This window comes from Phascolarctos cinereus, unplaced genomic scaffold (assembly GCF_003287225.1).
Source record: "Phascolarctos cinereus isolate Bilbo 61053 unplaced genomic scaffold, phaCin_HiC Scaffold_4;HRSCAF=312, whole genome shotgun sequence".
In the NCBI taxonomy this organism is placed as follows: domain Eukaryota; kingdom Metazoa; phylum Chordata; class Mammalia; order Diprotodontia; family Phascolarctidae; genus Phascolarctos; species Phascolarctos cinereus.
The window spans coordinates 211,009,044-211,021,768 of NW_027555847.1; the positions used below are offsets into that span (position 1 = coordinate 211,009,044).

At 39.2% G+C, this 12,725-nt stretch overlaps 2 protein-coding genes across 5 annotated transcripts in view; one reads left to right on the forward strand and one right to left on the reverse strand.

The window, feature by feature from the left end:
• The window catches only part of POLR3E (RNA polymerase III subunit E), a 29,459-nt gene extending 27,406 nt beyond the window's left edge, over window positions 1-2,053 (forward strand). For all 4 annotated transcript variants that reach the window (XM_020965309.2, XM_020965308.2, XM_078152890.1 and 1 more), the window contains one exon: window positions 231-2,053. In XM_020965309.2, coding sequence (XP_020820968.1) covers window positions 231-287 — 57 coding nt within the window. In that variant the 3' untranslated portion in view covers window positions 288-2,053. The remainder of the gene's footprint in view (window positions 1-230) is intronic.
• A 1,437-nt stretch (window positions 2,054-3,490) lies between these two features.
• CDR2 (cerebellar degeneration related protein 2) overlaps window positions 3,491-12,725 on the reverse strand; it is a 37,817-nt gene continuing 28,582 nt past the window's right edge. Inside the window, exons 3-5 of the mRNA XM_020965312.2 lie at window positions 10,815-10,963; window positions 10,369-10,533; window positions 3,491-5,478 (exon numbers count right to left, since the gene is read on the reverse strand). Of these exons, the coding sequence (XP_020820971.1) occupies window positions 4,620-5,478; window positions 10,369-10,533; window positions 10,815-10,963 (1,173 nt within the window). The 3' untranslated portion in view covers window positions 3,491-4,619. The remainder of the gene's footprint in view (window positions 5,479-10,368; window positions 10,534-10,814; window positions 10,964-12,725) is intronic.

A 12,725-nucleotide genomic window follows, 5' to 3' on the forward strand; every position in this document is an offset into this window, starting at 1 on the left:
TTTGCTTTTTCTATTTCATAAATGAAGAAACTTTAGGCTGCCTGGTAAAGAGATTTGTCAGCATGTCCATGTTGGGACTAGAACCCAGGTCTCCTGACTCCTAGCTGTTCATTAACTTCTACTGTTTAAGTATTTATTGGTGGCATCATTTAGGACATCATGAATGTGGCTGAGTGAAGTTCATTGTAGTAATTTCTCACATCTAATTTTTTCCCCTCCCCTGTTCCCAGGACTGCTGTGTAAGCTATGGAGGCATGTGGTACCTTAAGGGAACAGTGCAGTCCTGACAGTCATAGTGAACTGCGTAACCCCACAGATGTAGGCCAGAGGATGGATACCACAGTGAGCAGAGATGGAAGTAACACCTTGACTTGCTTCAGGGAACATGGGGCAGGATCTGATCTTCACGTGGCCATGGGGCATTGCACAAGCCAGCTACAGAGGTCGTCACGTTCAGTTTGCATGGCCGGCTGGAGGCAGGAGTGCTCCCAGGAGAGATCAGCCAGGATCCTCTTCCAGTGTCATTTGGAATTCCTAATGTATTTTGCTTCTCATTTGGTTCCATTCTAATAATAAAAAGAGTATATACTGATACAGGCGAGATGGAAAAAAAAAATCATGGTTTAATATTTTATTTTGTAATTCAATGCCAACCAAGTTAAAAGTTCTGTTTACAAGATGAGAAAAGCTTGAGGTTTTTAATATTTAAAATGCCTAGAAGCTGATGCTCAGTCTTAGATTTTCTGTCCATAAAAGCATCTGCCAGTTCCATTAAACAAGCCAAATTGCAGTATAACACTGTTGGGTTTTTATAGCCATTTAAAAATTTTAAACAATGTTACTACCTTATGTAGCAACTTTCTCTTAATTGTTTACATAAAACAGCAGATAGAAAGAACAGACTTATGACTTAAATTTATATATTCTTTTAACCTGTTTGCATATCTATGCAAATAAAGGTAAGTCCTGGACAATATGTAAGTGTAGTTATCACAACTTGTGATGTACAGATTTCTATTTTGTGTATTTTAAAAATAAATGCTAACACAAACTCTTGGCATCATTTGGGTGCCACATCTTTTTAAGACAAAAGAAAAGCAATGTAACCAGCTCTTAAAGCAGTTGCACAAAAAGTGGAGAAAGCTCCTTAAATAGAAAGGAAAATGAGATTTTTATTATAATGTCAAAACTAGATGTATCCAAGCTCTGATGAACAGGTTCTTTATAGAGGCATTACCAGTTCAATGTAGCCAATAGCTAGACCACATGAGATGCTGGGAAATCAACCTTTTTGCCTGCATATAGGAAAGTACTCAATTGCCCGTCTGCCTTGTATGAAATCTGAGGGCATCCTTTGTTCACCCTCTTGATACCAGCTACTTAGGTTGGAAAGCTTTGGAAACTATGTTGAAATTCATTAGTTTTCAGTAAAGGATCACACCTCCCTTCAATGGGTGGCCAGCACTGCCTATTGAGTTAGTTATGAGACAATCAGAATCTTAGAATCTCAGTCTCAGACTTGGGTCCAGACTCTGGAGAGTATTTTAGTCAACCTCTATCTGAACAGGTATCCTTTTCACAGCATTCCCACCAGTCTTCTGCTAAAGACTTCTGGTGATGAGAACCCCTTCCCCTTTTAGTTAGTTCTTTTTCTAGAGGTAAAGTGTTTTTTAGTTTGTAAAAATACAGGTGATCATATTTTGTTAAAATCAAAAGACCAAGATGAGAGATGGAGTTATAAAACTTTTAAAATATCAGTGAACTAATTTGTTTAAACTACAACTAATAATAAAGTCCTTTAAGGACAGCCTCTGAAAAGAATACCCTGACTTTTGCTATGAGGAGGCTTCCTGCTAGCTGAGAAACTTATGCCATGATTGGATATAAGTGTGCAACTGGATCTAAATGTGGGAAAGTATCTCTGTGGCTTCCAAAAGACGCACATTTGAATGCAATGGATGATAGTGGGTGACTCGGGAAGATGGAGAAGAGAATGATAGTGGGTGACAAAAAGCCAGTGATGATAAAAATAAAACATTTGAATTGAAAGAAATGTAAGTCTTAAAATATCTTATTTAAGTTTTTCACTATATAGCCTCTCTTTCTTTTAAAGCGATCGTATTTTAGGTGGGTAATCTATATATTTGGGCAAATACATGAAAGATACGTAACATTTAGCTTGGTTTATCTCCAAAAAAAGTTACCTAATGGATTATATATATTGGTCAACAAGGCAAAGTATCTCTTCTTGGTTTAGATAGGGATCTGACTATGTAGCTTAGTAGACAGTAAGTACCAGGTTAATGGTTCCAACTTTTTAATCACCCATCAAAGATCATGAGAATAGATCTATAGAAAAAAGTTTATTAGGTTATCTAATACATTAGTCACATATATCCATCCCATTTCCCACTGGGGTCAGTGAAAGGCACATACCTCAGATTTTGTCTTGTCAACTTTTTACACAATATACATGATCCTGAAATGTTCCATCCATACATATGTGTGTGTGCATATATGTATGTATGTATGTCCCAATTTCTTGATTAGATCTAAATTTTATTTTGTTTTTTCTGAAAGTGAAGGCACATGATTACCTTATTTTGGGTTCCTCTGGTGCTGTTTTTAAGTTTGGGACCGAGGAGTGTCCATGACCAAAGGTAGTTCTGTTTGTTTAAAAAAGTTCCGTTTTCTCTACCTTTTGAGCAGCAATGTGGCACTGGGGAAAGGGGAGGGGAAAACACACTCATTGGTTGATATTTTAGTTAATCAGCAAGCACTTAGTAGTTACTTATGTGCCAAGTACTGTTTGGAGTGCTAAGGATGTAATTATGAAGCTGAGATCCTTGGTCTCTGGAGCTTGGCTTGCCATTGGGCTTGCCAGTAGGCCTAAAGTATCAATTCCCTTATTTGTCAAATGTGTGTGTGGGTGTGGGATTGAACTAGGCTTCCAAGATCCTGTCCAGCTCTACTGTTTAACGAGCTTCCACAGTTTCTACTTGTATGCTGGTGGGGTTTTAGGCAAAGAAAGGCAAATGGTAGTGTTCGTCACAGTGAAGTATGAGCAACCTACAGAACAACTTGATCTTCAGGGCAATTTTAAGTATTCTCATTTTCAAGCCATCTTAAGAAATAGAATAAAAAGTACAGTGGCGAAGTACAGTAGCGGAGGTAAAATGTTAAGCTTAACTCCCAGGGATAAGGGGATTTTCCACATCCGTCAGATGAGGTGAGCCTTTCTAGTGCTAAGTAGTGATGCTACTTATATTTGCATATTACATCTTGCATCTGCAACAATGCAAAGTGCCAAATAACTGAGCATTTGTCTCTGCTAAATAAATGGTGGTTTAAACTTTGTTTCAAAGTAGCTGTGCAGTTCTTAATTCCTTATGAATTCTTCATGAACATAATTTGCCATTTATTGAAGGGGGAGAAATAGATCTGGGCAGTGGAGCATCTTGAAGTTTGGTATGAGTGACAGACTTGTTGGTTCATTTCCACAGATAACTTTATTTTCAGAAAGATATTTACAGCAGCTCAGAACTCCAGTTCTTTTAAATAGTCTTAATTTATAAGAACGTAGATAAGTCATGTGTAGATACACTTCCACGCTGGTAGAAACAAATACTGTTTAATAAGGAAAGAGACAGGAAGTAATTTTTTACAACTTCTACAATGAGTGAGAAATATTGACAAAAATTCTAGGAATTGAGCAAGAGCTTATTTGGCCAGCCAGCCAACAAACCCCTATCAAGACAGAATATACATAATAAACAAGTAGCTTCTACAAAAGAAAACCTTGGTCCTGACTCAAGCCTTAAGAACAATCCCCATGCTCCTCCTCCCCCCTCCTCCCATATTTCCTTTCCAAATGAGTTCTGAAAAACCTGCTCTTGAAAAGAGGTAGGTTATAAGAACAAGTATGAGGATAACTATTTCTCCACATCTATAGCACACAGAGTGTGCTTTGTGAAAAACTTGCCCTCCTTTGGTTCTTTCTGAGTGGTGATGAGTAACTTGCCTTTTAACGGTTAAAGCCAACTCTTAATACCAGATGCAATCAAATTAGGAAATACAGTCTGCCCTATTACAAATTACATTACCAAATGGCCTACTCTTTGGTACATTTTCCATACATAATTCATGGCATTTTAAAAATCATGTATGTACCCTATACACATTTTAGGACAGCTGTCTCAAACACTGACTTTGACCTGGTTTTCAGTGATCACACTAAGCTACCTTGACCGTGTGGCTGAGAATGACTTGCCTACTTTGAGTGCTAGTGTTTCCAGACCCCACCCTCCCACCACAAGTACACATAACCCTTCTACACATACCCTGTTCAGCTTTTTGGAATATAAACTCCATTCAATCCCATGTACCAGCCCCTGTTCTGCAGACAGCAGGCTGGTTTTGTCATAGCTGCCGACCCTAATGGCTACTCTGCTTCCTCTCCTTGCTCCATATATTTTCGGGGTCAGCAAAGAGGGAGACTTCACTTGCCACATTTACAGCGGCCACTGCATAACGTGGACCAACTATAAACCGTGGCTTGAAGTGGAGAGATGAGAAAAAAAGGTACAACAGCAAGAGCTAGAGTCCCACAAAGAGGTTAGCTAAGAACGTGGTGAGCGAGACTGATATTTTGTTCTTTGTTCGTCTATCTCTTGCTTAGTTTTCTTGATGCAACTAAAGATCTCCTTGAAGAGGGCTTTGTATTCTGGAGGAGGGGTGGTAGAACTACTTGAGTCTGGAATGATGCTGGCCAGTTCCTGGCTGCTGGGGACCGGCTCAGCTTCCGTGCTCCTCAAGTTCGAGGCTGGGGCGGGACCCCTACAAGTCTGCACAGCCTTGTGTTTCAGGGAATCCTCCTCCTGCTGGCACTTCTTTAACAGCTCTTCATATTTGACCTTCAGAGCTCTGTACTGGGTGTCTACTTCATGTAACAGGGAAATTCCTCTCTGCTTCATGGCCTCCGTTTTCCTGATGCAAGTCTCTTCGTGGCCCTTAACGATGTCACTCCCAGCCAGACTACTCAGGATTATCTCACTGCTGCTGCGTTTGAGAGGCTTTTTGCTCAGCTCTGGCCCAGCTAGGAATATTTCCTCAAGCAGGGTCTGGCTGGGTTCTTTGACAGAAAGGAACAATGAATCTGGCACCAGCTTCTCAACACCATTCACAAAGGGATGTTCTGTCTGTAGCATCTGCCGCATTTCTGCCACCTCTGCCTCCAGCTCCAGGGCCCTTGCTCGGTAGACATCTGAGGCTCCCAGCTGCTGTTCCAGGTCACAGTTCTCCTTCAGTACCATCCCATACTCCTCCTCCATAGTCATTCTCTTCTTCCGCTCCAGGCTCAGCTGGGCCTGCAACATTGTGACCGTCTTTTTCAAGTTCTCATTTTCTTCTTCGTCAGGTGTTTGCTGGTTATGCATAGAGGTTATCTTCTCAGCAAATATGTGATCATACACAAAGTGCCTGGGGGGGAGAGGGAAACAATGCACAGAAATTAATTAGGATTTTGTCTCCAAAACCATCAATGGCTACAGTGAAGCTGCATGAGATTAGTGAGCAAATCAATACTCAAGTCTTTTAATCATAATTATCTCAAAGGTGAAGGGCAGTATGTTAACTTATAGGGGAATTAAGCGCCAAATATTCCCCATTGTCACTTTCCTCTGCTCATTACAAGGTTGCTTATTCATAAGCAGCTAGGTGGCACAGGGGTTGGATGCTGGGCTTGGAATCAGGAAGACCTAAGTTCAAATCCAGCCTCAAACACTTCCTAGCTGTGGAACCCGGGATAAGTCATTTAATGTCTGCTAGCCTCAGTTTCCTCAACTGTAAGGCAGGGAAAATAAAAGCACCTTCCCCCCCAGGGTTTTGAGGTTCAAATGAGATAATACTTGTAAAGCACAGTGCTGAATAAATGCTTATTTCCTTATCCAAAGGCTAGGGTAACAGTCTCTTACTGAAGTTAAAACCGACTTAACTGTAGACATAGGGTGAGTGATATAAGCCTAGAAGAGGGGTCTGAAAAAAGTGCTTCAATGATGGGTAAGATCCCTCCCTAAGAAAGAGGCAACCTGAGACTAATGAGGAGAGAACAGACCTGGCAGCCTTCAACGGCCTTAGGAAAGAACAAAGAAGGCTCAGATGAGACAGGCTTTATCAATTGTCCTACATAGCCAGAGATTGGTGTGGACTGAAAGAAGCTGTGGACAGCCTTAGACAAGACTCCTCAGAGCTGGACTATGGCTCCTTGGAGAACCCAGATACCCAAAACCCTCCCCCCAAAAGAACCCTGTAAGAATTAAGGTAACACCTCAGAGAATTAAAGTACTGGCACTTCCCTAATGGTTCAGTCTCACAAACATCCCTGGAGTGCTTCAGTAATCACATCCGCCAATTCTTTCTGTATGTTGGGGTATGTAGTTCATGTGGGCTTGATGATTAGAAACCATAAAGGGTGGCAGTTTGCCAGTATTAGACTCCTTCCCAAAATAAAAGTCATTTTCTCTGGCAGAGAAAAGCAAAGTAAGAGTTGATTGGCTGAACTTTTCCCATTGTTCCATGATGATCCCATCCACCCCTATGCAGCAGCCCTGTTCTTTTTTTTTTTTAATTTTATTAATTTATTTTGATTTACCAACAATCACTTCCATATGCTTTTGAGTTAAAAGTTTTTCTCCCTCTTCCTCCCCCCCACCCTCCCCAAGATAGCGCACAATTTGATATAGGCTTTACATTTACATACCCATTAAACATATTTTCACATTAGTGAAGTTGTAAGTAAAAATTAAAACCAATAGAAGGAACCATCAGAAAGATGAAACAAAACTCAACAGAAGGTAAAAATAAGTGATAGTGATTCAACTTCCATAGTTCTTAGTCATTGCATAACGTGGCTGTTATTGTGTACAAAGTCCTCTTGGTTCAGCTCACTTCACTCAGCATCAGATCATATAAGCCTTTCCAGGTTTTTCTGAAGTCAGCCTATTCATCATTTCTTACAGCGCAATAGTATTCCATTACATTCATGTACCACAACTTGCTCAGCCATTCCCCAATTGATGGGCATCCTCTCAATTTCCAATTCTTTGCCACCACAAAAAGAGCTGCTATGAATATTTTTGTACATGTGGGTCCTTTTCCCATTTGTTTGATCTCTTTGGGATATAGCCCTAGAAGTGCTATTGCTGGATCAAAGGGTATGCACATTTTTGTAGCCCTTTGGGCATAGTTCCAAATTGTTCTCCAAAATGGTCGGATCATTTCACAACTCCACCAGCAATGTATTAGTGTTCCAATTTTCCCACATCTTCTCCAACATTTATCATTTTCCTGTTTTGTCATGTTGGCCAATCTGATAGGTGTGATGTGGTACCTCAGAGTTGTTTTGATTTGCATTTCTCTAATCAATAACGATTTAGAGCATTTTTTCATATGACTATAGATGGCTTTAATTTCTTCATCTGAGAACTGTCTGTTCATATCCTTTGACCATTTATCAATTGGGGAATGGCTTGTGTTCTTATAAATTTGTCTTAATTCTCTATATATTTTAGAAATGAGGCCTTTATCAGAGAGACTGGTTGTAAAAATTCTTTCCCAATTTTCTACCTTCCTTCTAATCTTAGTTGCATTGGCTTTGTTTGTGCAAAAACTTTTCAATTTAATGTAATCAAAATTATCCATTTTGCTTTTCATAATGTTCTCTATCTCCTGTTTGGTCATGAATTCTTCTGTTCTCCATAGATCTGATAGGTAAACTATTCCTTGTTCTCCCAGTTTACTTATGGTATCAGCCTTTATATCTAAGTCCTGAACCCATTTTGACTTTATTTTGGTATATGGTGTGAGATTTGGGTCTATGCCTAGTTTCTGCCATACTCTTTTCCAGTTTTCCCAGCAGTTTTTTTTCAAAGAGTGGGTTCTTATCCCAGAAGCTGGGGTCTTTGGGTTTATCAAATAATAGATTACTGTAGTCATTGACTACTGTGTCTTGCATATTTAACCTATTCCACTGATCCACTTCTTTATTTCTTAGCCAGTACCAAGCAGTTTTGATGATTGCTGCTTTATAACAGAATTTAAGATCTGGAATTGCCAGGCCACCTTCCCCTGCATTTCCTTTCATTAGTTCCTTTGATATTCTGGACCTTTTGTTTTTCCAAATGAATCTTGTTATTATTTTTTCTAACTCTATAAAATAATTTCTTGGTAGTTAGTTTGATTGGTATGGCACTGAATAAGTAAATTAGCTTAGGTAGGATTCTCATTTTCATTATATTAGCTCGGCCTACCCGTGAGCAACTGACGTTTTTCCAATTATTTAGATCTGATTTTATTTGTGTGAAAAGTGTTTTGTAATTGTGTTCGTAGAGTTCCTGGGTTTGTTTCGGGAGGTAGACTCCTAAATGTTTATAATGTCTACAGTAAGTTTAAATGGGATTTTTCTTTCTATCTCCTGCTCTTGGGCTCTGTTGGTAATATACAGAAATGCTGATGATTTATGTGGGTTTATTTTATAGCCTACAGCAGACCTGTTCTTGAGAAGATGTGCCAAGTACAGGGATGGGGTTGGCTATCAGACCCTTGTGATGACAGGCAATCTTCCCCATATGCCTCAAAAGACTTCATTCTTTTAAGATACCGCCATGCAACCAGTAACTTAGGTTCACAACTCTGGAGTCATCTTCAATGCTTTCCTTCCCCCTGCCCCCCAACCCATCCACACATTTGCCAAGTCTTGTCAATTCTCCTTCCCTACATCCTTCTCTTCATTCATACAACACCTATCCTAGCTCAGACTCTCATCACCTCTCAACCTGGATTATCACAACAGCTTTCCACTTGGCCTCCCAGTCTCTGTTCTCCAATCTATCCTCCACAAACTGCACACTGATGCTCCTAAAATGCAATTCTGATTATATCACTCTCTTACTCTTCAATGGGCTGGCATTTAAAGCTCTATGAAGTATGGCTCTTATCCAGCTTTCCAATCTTAGTTAATATTACTCACCTTCACCTGCTCTCCCTTCTGGTTAAACCAGCCTGCTCAATATTTTTCATACTCATAATCTTCTATCTCTGCTGATGTACAAGTGGTTGCCTCATGTATGGAATGCCCTCCCTCCTCACTACCTTCCTTCAGACTACAGCTTAAGTCCTCCCATGTCCTGATTCCCTCAGGTGTCAGTACACTTGAAATTACATTGTATACTCTTTGGATTTTACTGATCTGCACATCTTTTGTACTCTTCTTATAAAATGTAGGCTACTTGAAGGCAGGGACTCTCAATTTTGTCATATCTCCAGTGCTAAATACAGTGCTTTGCACATAGTAGGTCCTTCAATGTTTGTTGAACTGATACTATAAGACAATTTACTTCCAATATGATCTGGCTTGGTCACACTCACACATGGCTGTGATAAAGTTATGAGCCAACATCATTTGCTTCTACTTTGTCCAGGAGCTACACTCAAATTTGGACTTGGAGGTAGCTGTGACACCAGTTCCTATGGGATAACTTGGATAGGCAGTCCTGAGGCCATAAATTACTTTAATCCTTTGGAAGAGCTAGCACAAACATTTATAATGTTTCCTAAGGGAACTCTAGGCCATCATGAATAGCTAATATATTGCTTAGTTCATAAATTGATACCTGAACTATAACTATATAGTCCCCTATTAGGTACTCTGGGTCTCAGGTCAAAAGAACTTTAGTATTTCCTCTCCTGCTCAGGGTTTGGGAATACTTCCATGAGTACAGATGGATACTTCTGAAGGCCTCAAGAAGTCTACAGGCTCATATTTTACTAATTACTAACCATTATACAACTTCATCAGCCAGAAGAATATTATAGCCAGTAGCATTTTTCATAAAAAAGTAACTGTTCTCCATTATTTCAGAATGGCTATTTGCTCATCAGGAAACATTCTGCCTAATAAAATATCCATTTAATTAATCTTCTCCTAATGTGAAAGCTCAAAAAACGTTCTCGTAGAAAATCTATCTTAAAATATTTTCAGATAAAAGAAGAATGTGTGTCTGAACTGAAATGAAAGAAACAGTTTTCATGAAGTAATTATAAAGCCAGATCTATCTTCCTCAAATTTCTAGACCTAGGTGATAAGGGTTTACACTCAATTTCCATTAATGAAATAACTCATCATTCATAAATGCAGAATCAAAGCTACTGTCTTGCTTCAGACCACTTGTGGTTTAAAAACTGTTAACTTTTCCAAGAAAGATACATTTTGAAAAGTATATGATTTCTGCTCAACTGAAATCCTGACTTCACCAAACACGGAAAAATGTTTTTCCTTGTAAACACAAAAGGAAGAGACAGGTGGCAACTTACTTGCGTAGATCATAAAGTTCCTTCAGACATGAGAAGCTGTGCACTGACTTTCGCTGCTCACATCTCTCCTGGCTCCCCCTCCCACCACTAGAGGTCTTCAGCTCCTCCATCTGGTTCTGGAGATGGTCAACATGGCTCTGTAGGCATTCGATTGTTTCGGTCAGACTGGAAAGAGAGAACACAGACCGATTACAGCTTGTCACTTTCAATCAAGGGCATGAGCCATGAAGAGAGATTAGTTACACTGAAAGTGGGATTTCTTAATTGGAAACGACTTCTGTTTAACCCACTCTCCTTTATCCAGGGCAAACAAAAGAGGCCAAAACTTTACCACGTTATCACTTCAATGGATCACCCTTCACTTGTATCCTGTCCTCAGTCTACAGAGTAAGTCAAATAGCTCCTTGAGGTCTCCCTCAACTTCCATGACAAGATTGGAACCTTACCTTATAATCTTTTGCTGGGAGGCCTTGCTGTCCGAAACTAGCTTCTGATTTGTCTCTTCCAGTTCCCGTGCAGTGACATCCAGCTGCTCGTAAACCTTTGCATGTTGTTCATTCATCTGTCGTAGGAGCTCCACTTGTTTGGTCAGGTACTACAAGGGAAGAATGACGACGCTCTCTTACAAGCTTAACCAAGGAAAATATTATTGGCTTATTTACTGAAAAAGCTACTTTAAATATGAATGGAATAACTGTAAAAGAGCACAGGACATCCTTGGGGTACCAAACTTTCCCGACTGTTACTATATATCTCTGGGAAATTTTAATGTGCACTATAGCCATTGAAAATGAATGTTCAGAACAGAGTAATCCCACAGGAAAGTATGTTTTAGAGGATATCATTTCTATTTAACTTTGCATGCTATGAAAGTCTAAGTATAAATTCCTTTCAAAGAGCAGTAACAACAAAGGCTCAACTGGAAGATTTTAATTAAAATGGAAAAACAATGCTTAATCGGGGGAATTAATTATTTTTGGCAGAAAGTAATAAAAAACACATTGCCTGAACTACAAGGAGATATTTCAGCTTAATACCAATCAACCTCTCCTCCCCCCTTATTTTTAATTCTGTGTGAAATGTTCTCTCTGTAATCCTCTTTGTGAGAAACTTGCCACCTTATTTATTTTTATAGGTCTAAGACTGCTTTCAAAAAGAGCTAAGGATAAAGGAAAGGGGAAAGACACCTTAGCATTTAAAGTCACCTTGGGCTACACTGTCCATCCAGATCAGCAGGCAGACATTACAGAATAGATTAAAATACTTTTCATTTTATATGCATGTTTATTTTGGGACCTGAAGCAGAAGAAATTTATAAGATGGGTTTAAAAATTACTACTATACATACATAATGTACAAAGGTCACAACAAGACATGGGTTTTCTAAGATTACATAATACTCAGAAATGATATTAAGAGACTTAGGCAGCATGGTGTCATTGACACAACAGTAGATAAAGACATGAGGAGACCTCACGTTGAGTTCTGGTTCTGTAATTTACTTGATATGTGGTAATCTCAGACAAGTTACTCAATCTCTTTGACCAATCTCTTCATCTGTAAAATGGAGCTACAAACCAGACCAGGGCAGTTTGGATCAAATGAGAACATGTACATGAATGAAAGAATCTTGTAGAATGTAATATACTCCATGACTGCAAGATGGCTTATAAAAACCAACCTGTCTGAGGCAGATTATCTGATGTTAAAGGTCATTTATGAGATTACAACACAAATTTTGTAACTTTCAGATTTTGTAAAACCCATTTTCACTTGGCTGCCTTACCACACCAGCTGATTGTGGATACTCTATTTCAAACACTGAAGCCTCACATAACTAGATTTTCCTAGTCAAAATTTATATCAAAGATATTTTTAATGTATCCTATATACAAGTCAAGAAAAGAGATTACACTTTAAATCAAGAACCTCAGAAGCAGATCAAGTGGCTATACATGCACATTCTCAGGAAGAGTTTTTTGGGAAAAGCCATAAGCTATTCTTAGCTCCCCAGACAGGATGGTACCTTTGTACCAGGGTATCTACTTCAAAGGTGAAGAGGTTGTACAACGGGGATAGAGTATTGGCCTAGGAATCAAGAAGATTTGAGTTCCAATCCTATCTGAGACACAAGCTGTGTGACCCCTAGGCAAGTCACTTAGCCTTTCTGCTTCAGTTTCCTAATCTGTAAAATGGAGATCATAATAGTACCCACTTCATCGGGTTGTAAGGAATAAATAAGGCAACGTGTAAAACTACTGAACCATTGCTGAGGCATCAGAGAGCTCTGCATGGTGGCTTTAGTATAGTCTACAACATACAACCAATGATAAAAAATTTCAAATGAGATATCTGAA